At 37.2% G+C, this 15,903-nt stretch overlaps 1 protein-coding gene and 1 pseudogene across 2 annotated transcripts; one reads left to right on the top strand and one right to left on the bottom strand.

Moving 5' to 3' along the window:
* The first annotated feature begins 6,196 nt into the window (after window positions 1-6,196).
* On the top strand, window positions 6,197-10,886 carry LOC101293462 (ABC transporter G family member 22-like). The gene is made up of 12 exons (XM_004292490.1): window positions 6,197-6,210; window positions 6,323-6,656; window positions 7,779-7,885; window positions 7,999-8,228; window positions 8,471-8,626; window positions 8,726-8,909; window positions 8,981-9,241; window positions 9,457-9,750; window positions 9,864-10,148; window positions 10,401-10,508; window positions 10,620-10,701; window positions 10,735-10,886. The coding sequence occupies exons 2-12, from the start codon at window positions 6,338-6,340 to the stop codon at window positions 10,884-10,886; spliced, it is 2,178 nt and encodes a 725-aa protein (XP_004292538.1). The 5' UTR covers window positions 6,197-6,210; window positions 6,323-6,337.
* Window positions 10,887-11,410: 524 nt separating this feature from the next.
* On the bottom strand, window positions 11,411-15,472 carry LOC101293167 (annotated as a pseudogene). Its single transcript, XR_184143.1, has 5 exons — window positions 14,956-15,472; window positions 13,705-14,806; window positions 13,318-13,599; window positions 12,136-13,236; window positions 11,411-12,049 (listed from the first exon to the last, which is right to left on the bottom strand). The product of XR_184143.1 is annotated as a TMV resistance protein N-like (transcript).
* Between the last annotated feature and the right edge of the window lie 431 nt (window positions 15,473-15,903).

Genomic DNA, 15,903 nt, shown 5'->3' with positions numbered 1-15,903 from the left:
ACACTTTGACCGACACGCCACGTCAGGAATTTAAATTTAAAAAAAATAAAACCCAAAAAAAAAAACTAATCACAGTCTCTAAGCAGCGAAAAAACAAAATAATAATAATAATAATAACAGTGCTAATATATGATATATCCCTCCTAACCAATGTTTAAACTCTAATAAACTACAACTTAATCTCCTTTTTCCACTCTTCCCATCTTCCTTCATCTCCATTTTCTACTTCAAATTAGTCACCAAGTTTCCTAATCTCCATTTAATTGCAACATCTCTTTGCTAATAACCGCATATGGTCTTAAACTCATGTTTTTACTATTTTTTTATATACTAAAATACATAAATGTATTAATTATTTGCCATGTCGAATCTTAGATTTTTTAGATTTGTCGTGTCGACGTGTCGCGCGGTTTCGTGTTGACGTGTCGCGTCTTGTCGTGTCGCCGTGTCAGTGTCTGTGTCCGTGCAACATAGGTCTTTGGTCTAATGACATAAGTCTCTCTTTATAAGTGAGGGGTCGTGAGTTCGACTCACAATAGACTTGTTGTAGCCTATGTTACACCGATACTCCACCCCTATGGAGTGTCGGAGTGTCCGACACTCCCGACACACCGATACCAATACGATACACCAAAATATGTGTCTGATATGCCACGTGGCGTGTCCAAAAAAGTTAACTTTTTGGACACGTTAACCGACACTCTACGTCAGCCTGAGACACGCCACGTCAGCGTGTATTGACTAGAAAAAAAAAAATAGAAAAAAAAAAAAGAACTAAAAGTCTAAAACTTAATCGAAGAGGAAGCCCACTTTAACAAAGTCGCATAGAAGAGGAACGACGAAAAAGGAAACCGAGGAACGACGTCGCCGTTCTCTGTCACTGCGAAAACGATGTCGCCTTTCCCTGTCAGTGCGATTTTTCCTCCACTGATGCCGCTCTGCGAGAACGACGAGAACGGCCCTGCGACTCTTCCTCTGTCACAGCGACTCTTCCTCCGCTGACGTCGCCTTCGCCGACGTACACCAAAATATGTGTCTGATACGCCACGTGGCGTGTACCAAAAAAGTTAACTTTTTGGACACGTTAACCGACACTCTATGTCAGCCTGAGACACGCCACGTCAGCGTGTATTGACTAGAAAAAAAAAGAAAAAAGAAAAAAAAAAGAACTAAAAGTCTAAAACTTAATCGAAGAGGAAGCCCACTTTAACAAAGTCGCATAGAAGAGGAACGACGAAAAAGGCAACCGAGGAACGACATCGCCGTTCTCTGTCACTGCGAGAACGATGTCGCCTTTCCCTGTCAGTGCGATTTTTCCTCCACCGATGCCGCTCTGCGAGAACGACGAGAACTGCCCTGTGCGCCTTTCTCTGTCACAGCGACTCTTCCTCCGCTGACGTCGCCTTCGCCGACGTCGCCTCCGCCTATAGCCGTCAGCGGCCTAAACGCTCTCTTTGGTTTAGTTTATGTCCATACCAATCTACGTCTTTTAGCAAGAAAGAGCTCTAGCTATCACAAAGATAAGGACTCAATGTGGGATCTTAGAAGAGATGACCATGACTCCATGGAACAAGGCAATATTGATGTGCTTGAGATGGCGACTTTGTCGCTTGATGTGCCGGCCTTGGAGAGGATGGTAATTGATGATGAGATGGAGACTTGAGGTAAATTATAAACTTGAATCATTTTATCTATCAAGGATAAAAGATGATGTCAATGCATGCGTGCCTTGCTCTTCTATATTTTGAATACCTCAGTTATGGGGTTTTAGGCAGTTAGTGTTGTTATGGGGTTAGGAAAGTCGGATTTTCATTCACTTTGATGATTGTGTTGAATTGGATAGAACTATTTGGTAATCATCATTTAGATTAAATATTGACTATCTTTTATGTTATTTGTTACAGTTATTCAATTGCTTTATTTGCTTAAATTTAGAACATTATTTAAGCAATGTGATGAATTTATTCATATTTGAGCATTTTTTTATTAATTAGAAATATATAAATAAGTAATTATATTTGCCGTGTCCAAATCGTGTCAAAAATGCAGTTTTTGAGTTTTGCTGTGTCGCTGTGTCGGTACGTATCGTGTCGCCGTGTCCGTGTCCATGCAACATAGGTTGTAGCATATCAGTTGTTTATTTAATAAAAAATAAAATAAAATCACGCACATCTTTATTAAGGTCTTGTTTGGTTCGTGGAAAAAAAAAAAGTCGATCCTTCGTCTTTCCCATATGTATATAAACAGTTTTGTGTTTAGTAAATATTACTTTCTTAAGTGTTGTCAACATAATAAATATTGTTTCTTAAGTGTTTTTAATGATAACACGTAGTTTCTAAAAACAACCTCAAGGTTTCTTCTACAATCTGTTGCTAGTGACATACATGTAATTTTCAAAAATAAAAAAAGTTGTTTGTGTTTAATTTACCAACACTATACACTCTAAAAGTTCACATAGAAACTGAATTTTTTTTAGAAACAAACATATACCAAATAAGGCCTTAAAACACTTCTCTCAATTCAGAAGCAATTGTATACAACCGAAGGGTGTATATATATGTTATATATTAACTGATTAAAGTAGGCTCAGATATAAATTTGCAATTGCCATATAGCATTACAGAACATTGAATTAGTTGGGACTTATGTCCACATATTGTTCGACATTTCATGTTTACAATTTAATCCTACAGATAGGAGGTCGTCCATCCAACGTTGACATGATTTTCAGAAAAGCATATAGCATGGCAGATCAGAAGATTTCCACATCATCAGAGACTCTAGAAACATAATTCTTAGTTCCTAATTTTCAATATCGAAACTTCGATCCATTCACGCACCATATGCATGCATGCATGTCTTGATTGTCTTCTATTTCGTTTTCATTAGATAAGATAAAAGCCGGGGTCTTTGATTTTTGTTTTCTCACATCATGCCATGTACTTGATTGCAATTGGTAAAAAGATTAATTCACCTAATTAAGTACAAAATTAAAATTACAAGAGTTCGTAACATACTAACATTTACATTTGGATTGAACATATTTTATCCGTTATACACTACATAAGATATCGTATCAACTTAAATCGGGTCATTAAGATACTTTAAGTTTTATATATAGAGTTGTACGTTCATCATATAAAATCATAACTTCTTAACATTTGCATGTTATCTAATTTTGAAGGGAGCGAGCTTGTAATGCTTTTTAGTTTGACATTATAAATGTTGCATGCCTTAAAGGCTTTACTCTTCAAATGTTTTTTCTTTCATAAAAACATTTCCATGTTATTCGATTCTCCCTGGTTCTCCTTTTTCAAGCCTTTTGGCTGGCTAATTACTGGTCCTCCTTTCAGGTTTCTTTTTTGTTTCTTTCTCAGTGTTGAGTGCTGCAAAATCAATTTGCTTCCGTTTCCTCACTTTCCTTTGTGAGTTGTTCTCGCGGTATCGCCCCTGTGGGCTAATGAATGATTTTTTCAGACTCCGAAGAAAAGAAAATTTCCATGATCATTTTCGGTAGAAGTTCGTACGTTGTCATCTTTGATTGAGCTCATGTGACAAAAATCTGATATTGTAGAGGAAAACAAAAACTACAAAGCTAAATGTCATTTCTTGAGCAGCAATTGAATTAGAAATTACAAGCTGCAACTGCGTGGTATGACTTTAATTTCAAGCTCATTGAAAGAGCAGTGGACCTAGCTCGATCGAAAGGTGAGTGAAGAAAGATTCAAGATGAATCTAGGATGACGGGTGACCTTGATTTACCCGGTTACTACATGGTCTTGGTCGGACCAGGTCACAGTGGTTGAGGCTGACTAGACTGCGACTGAAGAAAGAAGAAGAAGAATGCCATTACACTTGGGGATGTGAATAGTCCTCCCAACTCCCAAGTCCCTATCTGTGGGCTTCTATTGTCTACCCTGCACTGTCATATATGACGCACACACGTTAAATTGCAAGTTAATGCAATTATGCAATATGGGAAAATTTCCAAGGTCAGGAATAACGAAAGGGTGTCTTTACTCTCTAGCTAGAGTACCCAACAAATATCTATTAGTTTCGCCCAACATATTCCTCATACCCAACAAAATTATAAAATCTCTAACTACACCCAGCAAAGTGATCAGTGATGCTCCTATTTTGATTTAAACCCAACAATACTCATACACTCAACAAAGTAACCAAACTTTTTCATTAATCATTCAGAATATCAAACGTCCGGACATGTATAGACTTTCTTACTGTTGATCTGGTAACACGTAATTAATTGAATCGATCAGTTTGATACTGTGTTTTCTTTCTTGATCATTATAGAGATTTGTAACAGACGATGATAGAGATGCTGGCCTGGATTTGTTCCAACTTAAATTCTAGTTGAAATGCAATTTGTTTAGATTGAATTTGGTCCAAATTGAAATATGACTTCAATTATACTAATTTTACATTTTTACCTCACTTCTACCGTGACAGCGTAGTTCAATTATCATCCATAATAATAAAAGACATAAATAAATAAGCGTCATTGACTTCATATTTCTTCGGTATGATTAATAGAATATTCACCCACATGGATAAGAAAGCTCTGGCAGGCTCTGATATCTCCAAAAGCATGTTATTAGCTAGTTTCCTGAACAGCAGCAAGCTAGCTATCCTTCATCATTCCTCATCACCTTAACAACATCATCATCTGCCCTAACACCCTTAACCGCCCTGCAAGCAAGTACTTTAATTGGCAACGATCTAGCTAGTTTCAAAGATATTTAAATATTGTCCAATATAAGTGGCATAAGATAATTCTCCAGTTTTAACAAATATTTGAGTTTGGCTTATTAATCTTCTCTCTATTGGTTCACTTTTATAATATAAAAATAGTTGAACATTTGCTCTCATGGCCGGCTTGATGGAATTAGTATAACGTTATGCAACTATTTTCAATCCTTCTCTAATTAAGTTTTTCAAATTACATTATGATTCTTTCCGTATTATCATATCTTTGAATATAGGACGTACATCCAGTGAAATATTTTACAGCTTGCATACATAATGCAATTTCGTGATTAGTTAATTGTCTCATGTTGAACCTAGTAATTTGCATATTAAAAAACTTTGGTTTTCTGGAGTTGCTTGATACACCAATGATCGATTCTCTACAAGCTTATACAGCAAAACTTTTTATACTTGAAGTGATTATATTATCGATCCATACATCATTTCAAACCTTTTAGATTAAAATCAAACTGCGCGCATTAATTCAGAAAATATATGTCTAGTACTATCGAGACTAATATTGGATAGCTACTAATCGGTCTGGTCCTATATTTACACAGACCATGCATAAGAAAGGTTTCATGATCGACCACGTACCACACCTAACAGCTCAATCGGTTTCGGATTGCTTCACCCACCAAACTGCTAGTAACTTCATGGGTCTCTGCATGTCCTTCTTAGCCATCAATATTCTACCCTAGCTTTTGGGGCACCGCCCCTATGATTTTTGGCATTGACAGTGCTAAAGTACTGCTGGTGCGTAAGCAGCAGAAAACTCAGTGCGATGTATGATTGAGTTAGCTAGCTGTAGTGAAATGACAGACGATGACAGTACTATACACTTATTGGTACCAATGTAGCACTAATGGCGGAGAAGCTAGCTAGCGCAAGTCCTTCAAGTCGATTCACATATGACTGATATATGACTACTTGATAATTCACTCATTATAGACATAGTGACATTCCCTTAACAAGAACAAGCCCCTGCGAAGTTGCATGAGCTAGCTACTAAATACTTTGGTACACTAACCTCATACTTGATGACTTGACGTACAATTTTCAGCATATGTAACCCCCCGTGTCCTCGACTTAACCGCTTTGTGGTATTCAAGTGAGACATCAATTCATTTGAAAGTAGTATACGTACCGATATGTGCAGTCACATTAACTGATATAGACAAATTGCATCTGGACCATGATTTGATATGTAATCGAAGAGAATAGCATGAAGCAGACGATCACAATCTGGTCCTGTCATGCACATGTTCATATACGGATGCATTAACTGGGAAACTGTAGATCGACTGCAATGTCTCATTCTAAGCTAGTGTTTTCGAATTGGTCTATATATATAATGTCCATAACATACCTTGCTATAGTCATATGCATGATTATCGATCTTAAGCGTTTCACTACTTCTTTCTTTAATTTGTTGCTAGCTCTCAAGTAATTGATCTACTTCTCATGTTTTCATCATATCACAATGAAGTTTTTGGCTTTTCCTTCTTTTCGACAGTTAGTTGGTTTGCTTAATGCACTTGTTTTATCTGTGAAGCAGCTATATATAGCAGGCATGGAGATGGGAAGGGATCTTAAGTTGGACTCTGGCTCTGCTGGAATATTGCGGAAACTTAGAAGGAGAAGTTTCGAAAAGAATTCGGAATCGCTAAGTATTGGAAAAGGGATTCAGAAAACACAGTCCTTAGGTTCGCAACCATTAGACAATATTGATGAAGGACTTACTAATATTGTTGGGTTTGAGATGAAATCAGCTTCCGTTCGCAGCAAGGCTTCCAGCAACAATGGGTTGCTATGTTATTCGTTTTCTCTTGATGCAGGAGAAATCTCAGATCATATTGCCTTGAGAATACAGAGCCAGAGTCCAACGCCAAGTAAGATACTAATTAATCTGCATGATATTCTTCATGCATGGTTTCTTATTTGCACAAGCTAGATCACTTGCTTTTCGGTTCAAATTTTAGTTATTTACAGATGATGAATCGCATTTGCAAGAAAGAAACACGCAGTCTGTCATTCACCAAGTGAAGGAAGAAAAAGGAAATAAAAGAAGTGCATAACACAAGAATATTTTGTACAAAAAGAAAATTTGGAAGTCACGATTATAACATGCATGCATAGCACTCTCCTTATTGATTCTTTTGGAATATGCAAGATGCTAGCTACAAATACGTACAGTTTTTCTGAGATGAGACGTCATCCTTCATCATCAGTTGGTTTGTGTCGAACCACGTGACTCTCGTATAACGGTGTATAATTTGCATATACAGTCTCAACTCTTGACTATCCGAACCACCGATTTTTTTTTTAGTAAAGAATATCTAAATTATATAATCCAATGTTACACCCACAATCACAGTGAACAAGAACCCAAAAAGGTCCTCCGTAACCTAATAACCAAATCCGAACCACCAATCTGACCTTACATTTCTAAACAAGCTAATTTTATAGAGAAGTTCGTATTATTATCAAAATAGTTGAATTTGTTTACGCACTAGCCAGGTCTAGAACTGTAACACCCATTTTATTTTGATGAAGTTCTTTTATTCATTATTTTTCCCTTGCGTTACTATTGTTTGTTAATTAAATTTATATTGCTCATTTTTTAAAATTTTAATTTGATATAATCTATTGTGTGAGGGTATTGGAGTCTGTTGACGTCCCATATAGCTAACAAAGTTTGCGAGTTATATAGTTTTCCCCACTTTTTCTATGCAGTAAAAGTAATGACCATATGTTCTTCACCATATATCTACAATAGCTGATTCGTCTAAATCTCTGCAAAAATTAGTTTTTCTTGATTTAAAAGCCAAAAAAATTAATTTCTCCAATCTTTCTGCCATACTAAATTACCTCACTTACTCATCCACTGTGTATATATTGTGAGTGAGCATATATATATTTGGTGACTAGCTAGCACAGGACAAAAATATAACATGAAAACAAATTAAGAATGAAAAAAGGAAGCTGATTAGCTCTTGTCTTTATATACTCAGACACTGTTTCAAGAGTTCAATCTACAGCAAGAGAAGAAGAACATAGGGATGAAGACGAAGGGAGAAGTAGACTATATGTAGAACCCACCTTACCAATTTATCTAAAGGTGATGATGAAACTTCGATGTCGATACAAGTGATATGGGAATCGTCCTTAATATACATTTGTTAATTAACAAAGAGTTGGTAATTAAGTTTGGCTTAACACACTCTATTGCAGTTCCAAGATGTAAAATATAAGGTAGCTGCAATGGGTGTAAAGAGCTCAGTTCCAAGCTGCATACTCCAAGGAATCACTGGCTCAGTGCAACCCGGGGAGGTTCTTGCCCTAATGGGACCATCAGGAGGGGGCAAAACAACTTTACTAAATCTCCTCAGCGGGCGCACGAAACTCAACAGCGGTTCTATCACTTACAATGACCAACCATACACCAAGTCTCTAAAACACAGGTATATTATACTTGAGCGGAATTTTCTTTTTATTGCTATACAGTTCGGCATGTTATGTTGTTAGACTCAATCTTGACCACTGATAAGGTAACTTGATATTCTTGCTCGTATATCATTCACAATATAGTCTAGCTAGCAACACTTACCATGTCAAGTATCTGATGAAACAACATTACTATATTACAGTAGGCATTTATGAATGACAAATGTTGATAAAATGAATAATTCATTTTCATAAACAGGATTGGATATGTAATGCAAGATGATCTACTGTTCCCTCACCTCACAGTCAAAGAAACTCTAACTTATGCTGCACTGCTCCGTCTGCCCATTTCCTTAACCAAAACTCAGAAAAAAGAAAGAGCCATGCATGTGATCCATGAGCTAGGTCTGGAAAGGTATGCATTTTTGTATTGTGTTAAAATCAAACCATGTAACTATACTATAGCACCAGATCTTTTACTTAGAATACTACTGATATAACTGTTGGTTTTCAGGTGCCAAGACACAGTAATCGGTGGAATATTGGTTAGAGGAGTTTCAGGTGGTGAAAGAAAAAGAGTGTGCATAGGCAACGAAATTCTGCTCAACCCATCACTTCTGTTTCTAGACGAACCAACATCTGGTCTTGATTCAACTGCTGCATTTCGAATACTTCAGATGCTACAAATTATTGCAGAGGTACTACTGCTGGAATAATTTATACGAACACCAGAAAAGTAATTATATGTGACTGTGGTTCTCTATTTTAGGCTGGGAAAACAGTGGTGACTACTATACATCAGCCATCAAGTAGAATCTTTAGCAAGTTTGACAAACTTATACTCTTGGGTAGAGGAAGCTCCTTGTACTTCGGAAAAGCCTCCGAAGCAATGATGTACTTCTCCTCCATTGGTTGTGCTCCACTGATAGCTATGAATCCAGCAGAGTTTCTTATTGATCTTGCAAATGGTAACACAAATGACAAATCACTTCCAACTGAATGGGAGGATGGAGGGCCTTCTGTCCATGAGGTTGGTTACTAAAACTCTAAAAGTTATTTCTCAAGTAATTTTGTTAAATATTTGGCATGTTACAGTACCAGAACCAAATAGAACTGTGTATATTTCAGATCTAATTTTGATAATCATGATTCATTCTCTAATGTGCCAAACTGTATGACAAGAAAACATTCTTAGAATCTTTAAATCTAACTAGGATAGCTATTACTGTGAAAAAACTTGTGCAGTTTCTAGTTTCGGCCAATCAAGACAGACTTTCAAAAATGGCGTACAGAAGTCATCAAAACTCTGTACTACTGCTTCATCATGGTGAGCATCAGAAGCAGGGGAGGTCATATTCAAAGGAATCAAAGGCTACTTGGTGGGAACAGTTTTCAATTCTTTTCCGTAGGGGACTAAAGGAGAGACGCCATGAGTACTTCTGCTGGATGCGTATTATTCAAGTTATATCGACTGCTATCATCATAGGACTCCTGTGGTGGCACTCTAATGCTTCATCCGCGAAACAACTTCATGATCAGGCAAGTATTCCATGCCTTAGCTAGAATATTCTGTGTTAAACATGAATGGACTATACTATTCAAGCAGGGTTGAAGTTTAAGTAATGCAATGATTGTTTTACAAACACATGCAGGCAGGGCTATTGTTCTTCATTTCAGTATTCTGGGCCTTCTTTCCTTTATTCACTGCAATTTTCACATTTCCACAAGAAAGAGCAATAGTAGCTAAAGAGAGATCAGTGGAGATGTACAAACTGAGCTCTTACTTTTTAGCTAGAAACATTAGTGATCTACCTCTGGATCTCCTGCTTCCTGTAGTGTTTCTAGTGATAGTTTATATGATGGTGGGATTGAAGCGAACTTATGCTGCATTTTTTGAAACAATGCTCACAATTTTCCTCAGCATTGTAGCCGCTCAGGTAAAAAGGCCACAGTGAATATACACATAATTTGTTCTTTCAATAAACTGTGACCACAGAGGCAAATATATATGCACAACCCTCTATTCAAGAGGGGATCCCCTTACTCAACCAAAAAAAAAAAATCCGCATTGAGCATGGATTTTCATTTAAGAACATCATCCTTGCAAAAGATAACATTGCATTCTGGTGACCATTTCACACGTATTTCATTTGTTGTCGTGTTAGAGATTATAAGCTTGAAAAATGCAGGGCCTGGGACTAAGCATTGGTGCAGCTTTTATTGATATAAAGAAGGCAACCACATTTGCTTCCGTTATTGTTATGACCTTCATGTTGTCTGGTGGATTTTTTATCCAGGTACAATATATGTTTCATTAGCTTGCAACATATGAAGATAACATTGCACAGCTAGTAGTGATAAATATAATATCTGCGAACAGTTGAGTATATTTTTCATTTTATGTGCAGAAAGTTCCAGCAGTTATTTCATGGGTACGCTATATCTCGTTCAACTATCACACATACAGGCTACTGCTGAAAATTCAGTATGGTTGCTCAGGCGCAGAATCAGGCATGAACAAAGCTGGATATGAATCTTGTGAATCTCCCTTCATCAAAGAATTGAGACTTGATTCAGGGGGAATGGAAGTGGGAGCTATGATGATAATGATCATTGGGTACAGGTTGCTGGCCTATTTATTACTCAGAACAATGAAGCTCAGGACAATGATATAGTTCTACTTGATCAGAGCAAAGAGTATTCTCAGTATATTGCTTTTCCTTTTGCCTTTCATTGGAATTGATATCAGAAATACTTGCCAAAACACTGAAAGATTGCCAATCTCTTATTTAAAAATTATAAATAATAAGCGTTATTGCAATTTCTATTGAAATCTTATGTGGCAATATCCAAGTATCATCTGAATTATGTATCTATAATATCTTCTTGACGCAGTTTCTAACTTGTAACAAAAGTCTAGTATTCAGTATAGTTAATAAGTCAGGACATTCCACTGACAGAGTAAAAGCTGAACTCACTCGACTAATGATTTTACCTATTCCAATCCATGAATCCAGGATTATTATGTTCTGTTTCATTTCTCAGTGAAAAGACTCATTATGTATCAGTTGACACATGCATTGTTAGAATTTTCAGGTAGCTATAGTAGATATAGGGAATAACTAATTGAAGAGGCAAAAAGAGATTATTAAGCTCATAAAGTACCTCTGAAATGAGAAGAGCACCACAGTAATAATGTTTTCCTACATTCGATCAGTTCGAGCAGGGGGATTCAATCCAGCTAAAGAAAATAGTCTTCCTTTCAATCTTTTGAAGAGTGATGGTCCGTTGGAGCCACCATTTCCACTTGGACCTGCCTTGTCACTGTACTCACGAGTTCGCTTACGTCTGTTCACTGTATTAGGAGTTCATTCAAATCTTGCTGGCACACCAAACGAGCTCCACATTTCTTCACCTCCAAGATTTTCTCCTTCCCAAATCTTCTGTAGCTGGCTTTGAATGAAAACACAACATTTGTGGTGTCTGTTAACCATGTTTTGTCACAGTTATAGTATGAAAACGTATGCCGAATTTCTTCACGAGGCATATAGAATATCCAAAGGTGTGCTTTCATGAAACAGCCTGATAGTTCATAACCAGTGTAGTTACAACAATTTCCATTCCAAAGACATTCGATCCCAAGAAAGGCATTTTCAAGAGCCGATGAGTTTCCCAGATCAGCAGTAACAGCGCAAAACGCAATCCCCATCCATCTGCTACATGAATCTGGAGGTAGCTCCACAATTAGTGAATCACCCTTACTTTGATTGCTGAACCACCCGAGAATTTGGCTTCCAGGAGTTACAGTATTAAATTTCTCAAACTTTGGAGAGATTCCCTATGCAATATAATCTGTTAAGCAAATATCTTCAACAAGTACAGAGGGGGAAAAAGGAAAATTAAAAACAGGCTAAGAGGGGATACCTGAGCAGGCAATCGCCTTAATATTAAAAGTATTCCATCATTCCAGCCTTCATTGTCAACCAATCCATTGCAATTAACAGAACTGAAAGTAAAGTTGCACAAATTGGTGGAAACTGGGTGCACCTTTGATGGTTCTGACAACATATTCAAGGAATCACAATTATCTGCTTTCACTTGTAACAGACTATTTGATGGAAGTTCTGGCAATTGTTGAAGCCTTTTGCAACTGTTCAACTCGATCCAAAGAAGCTTTGAAAGACATTTTATGCTTGCAGGAAGGGTAACAAAATTATTTCCACTTAGATACAAGTATTCTAGAGATGGCATGCAATAGCCTATATCATCCGGGAGAGCTCCTTGACAGAGATTATGATCAACCAGATTTAATCACTCCAAAGAGCGTAAATCCCTTAGAGAAGGCAACATCAAGCCCAAAGGTTCCGGGCTCTTTCTTGCGAATATGCCCCAAAGTCCACCGTCAAGCTTCCTTATACACGATCTTCTGAAATGTAGGTCTTTGAGATTTCTCAAAAGAGTGATGAAGTGTGGCGGCTCTGTTATTGCAGTTCCACTAATGCGAAGCTCCTCCAAACTCTCCATTTTCCCCAAGTTCTCTGGGAGTTTGTCAAGTTTTGAGCAATCATCCAGATCGAGGTATTTCAGACGCTTCAGATTATCAACTATGGAACAGGGAAGACTCGAGAGATTATTGCAATTTCTTAGCTCCAGCTTAACAAGGCCAACCTGATGTCTAATTGAGGAAGGAATTATCTCAATAGCAGTCCCACTTAGCTTAAGACTTAACCAAGGTTTCATCTGGCTTCCAAATTCTGGAATCCTTTTCACTTTTGAGCAACCAGCAAGTCCAAACAGCTCAAGAGAATACATTTCTATCTTTCTAGGTAAACTACTAATACCTGTACACCCATGAAGCTCTAAATGTCGAAGTTTTTTGTGGATGGCAATGGATGGGTGGATCTCAACTAAACGAGTACAAAGTCGAAGTTGCAACACCTCAAGATTCGGAATACCTGTGACATCTGGGGTCTTGGTCAAATTTTTAGAATTCCGAAGATCCATATATTTCAAGTTTGGAAAGTCCTGTACAATGCAAAAATGTAGAATAAAAATGTTACAAATATCTACCTTGAAAAAAATTTAAATTCTATTCAATAACCATACCATTTTTCCATCCCAAAGCTCAACAAGATTGCTATTTTCCATTCTAAGTTCAGTGAGTAAATTTGGTCGGAAACTAGCTGGAAGAAATTTGGAAGGATACCAACTCCATATAAGAACTTTCAAGGAATTAGGGAGGAACTTGGGGCATGAATAAGTCATAAACCTATCAAATTCAAGAAAAGTTAGTCCCAGCATCTTAGAAAGGCTGTCAGAAGTCAAGTTTGAGTCTGCCTGTTCAAATCGTTGTAAGCATAAGCGGATGCATTGGATTGCTTTTGTTCCCTATAAAAAATCAGAGTAATGATAAGTCACTTTCACATTCAAGTCTACCAAATATGGTGATAAAGGAGCAAGTTTCTATAGAAAATCATAAGCATAACTTCTTACCGTATTTCTTGAGAATACATGATATATGTCTTTATGATGACACAAACGACTGCGTCGACCAGGTTCATCACGAGACTCCCGACAAACAATTTCCCATGCCATTTCTTGAATCAAATCATGCACCTCTACCGTACTGCCCCTCTCAATTGTCAAGAGAGATTTCTCAATGAGAACATTTAACCCATAAAGACTGGAAAAGTCACAAGTTCTGTCCAGTATGTCAATTATTCTCTTCTTGTTCTTCCCCTTGTGTAAGAAAGCAACATCAAGAAAAATACTCTTGCTCATTTCACACAACCCATCATAACTCAGCTTCAGTGAACTAAAAATTTCTGTATCAGGATCATTCTTAAGCTTATCCAATGCACTAATCCACTCATCTATACCTCTCTTATACAAAGAGCGTCCCAGAACTTTAAGTGCTAATGGAAGCCCTTTGGCATAGTCTATGAAACACAATTGCAAAAACTCTTCATCAGGCTGATCCTTCTTACATGCATTCTGACTAAAGAGCTCAAGAGCTTCATTGTCATTTAGTCCCACTACCTTAAAGGTTATTTCTATATCATGTTCAATGAACAAACGTTCATCTCTAGTTGTAACAATAATTCTGCTTCCAGCACCAAACCAAGATCTTTTTCCAGCCAGTAATTGTAGTTGGTTAACGTGATCAACATCATCAAGAATGAGAAGAACCTTTTTATTAGAAAAGCATTTCCTAATGAAAAAGGTTCCTTCTTGTTCATCCCAAACTTGTGCAATATTTTCCTTCAAGATTGGGTAAAGAAGCTGTTTTTGAAAATTAACTAGAGTGCCATGTTTTGAAGAAACTTCTCTAACATTGAGAAGAAACTTGCCCACCTCAAACTGATGGGAAATCCTCTCAAATACTAGTTTAGCAAGAGTTGTCTTACCAATCCCACCCATACCCCATATTCCTATAAATCGAACATGATTCACCTCAGGAGCTAATAGAATACCCAGTTCCCCAAGTCCAAAATCAATTCCGACTAACTTGTCTGCAGAGTGTGACAATGTGATTGTAGGACGCACCTTTCTCCAAACACATTTGACGACGAGTTTGATGAGCTCTCTCTCAGATCTAAACAAAAACATCAAGTAATGATCAAGCTGATCGACATAATACACATGTACATAAAAATTAAAGCATCAACATATATAGTTAGAATTGTATGCATCCATCGATTTCAAAATCAAAGCACAGCAATGAAGTGGTGAACCGATGCTTACTCATAATTCTTCAAATCCCATTCAGAGAGACTGGCCACTTTAGTTAAAGCTGCTCTCCACCTCTTCAACTTATCTGAGTCATTACCATATCTCTCTCTTCATGCTTAGCAAAAGCATGAGCAAAGCTTCCCCTTTGATACCGTACATCGCAAGGATCCACATGAAAGAAAACGGGAAGGATTGCGTTATCCCTTGTTTCCATGGATTCGAAGATCTTTGCAAGTTCATCCAACCACCACCCAGAAGTAGCATAATTTGGCGAGAGAACAACGATGGCAAGATGTGATTGTTCGATTGCGCTCAATAGCTCCGGAGAAATACTTGCACCAACTTCAAGCTCTTTGTCGTCCTTGAAAGTCCTGATGGCTTGCCAGTACTGGAGTTCATCGTACAAATGGGATATGAACCCCACACGGGTGTCTGCACCTCTGAAACTCAAAAGCACATCATGCTTCCATCGAGGGGCCGATTCAGCTGAAAGTAAAGATGATGAGGCTCTTTGGGTGCTCATCGCCATTGACAATTCAATCATCAGAATCAAGAAAGAAATCACTCTGAAAAAACACCCCTGAGAGAGGTTGTAGTCCAAATTATTAGCTTTGGTCATTCCCTTTTCAAAGTTAGCAACCGGATAACCTACACCAAAGATTACCTTTTTTTTCTTTTCTTTTTTTTTTTTTACCAAAAACCTGTGCTATTATAAAAGTTTAATGAATTGTTTATTTTGAATTTTGTAACTAAAATCTATTCTCTACACTAAAACATACACAGTCAATTTTTCATTATTTATAATTCAGCTTACTATCGATCAAGAAACTAAAAAAAAATGGTTAGAAGAGCAGACAATAAAAGATTTTAGATCAAGAAAATCCTGATCATTGGGGCATTATTTATTTATTAAAGAAAAGAATATTCGGATTATTGAAGAAATCCTTAAAGTGTATTAAG

The sequence above is a fragment of the Fragaria vesca genome, linkage group LG2 (genome assembly GCF_000184155.1).
Source record: "Fragaria vesca subsp. vesca linkage group LG2, FraVesHawaii_1.0, whole genome shotgun sequence".
In the NCBI taxonomy this organism is placed as follows: Eukaryota; Viridiplantae; Streptophyta; class Magnoliopsida; order Rosales; family Rosaceae; genus Fragaria; species Fragaria vesca.
This window is presented reverse-complemented; position numbering and strand designations above follow the sequence as displayed.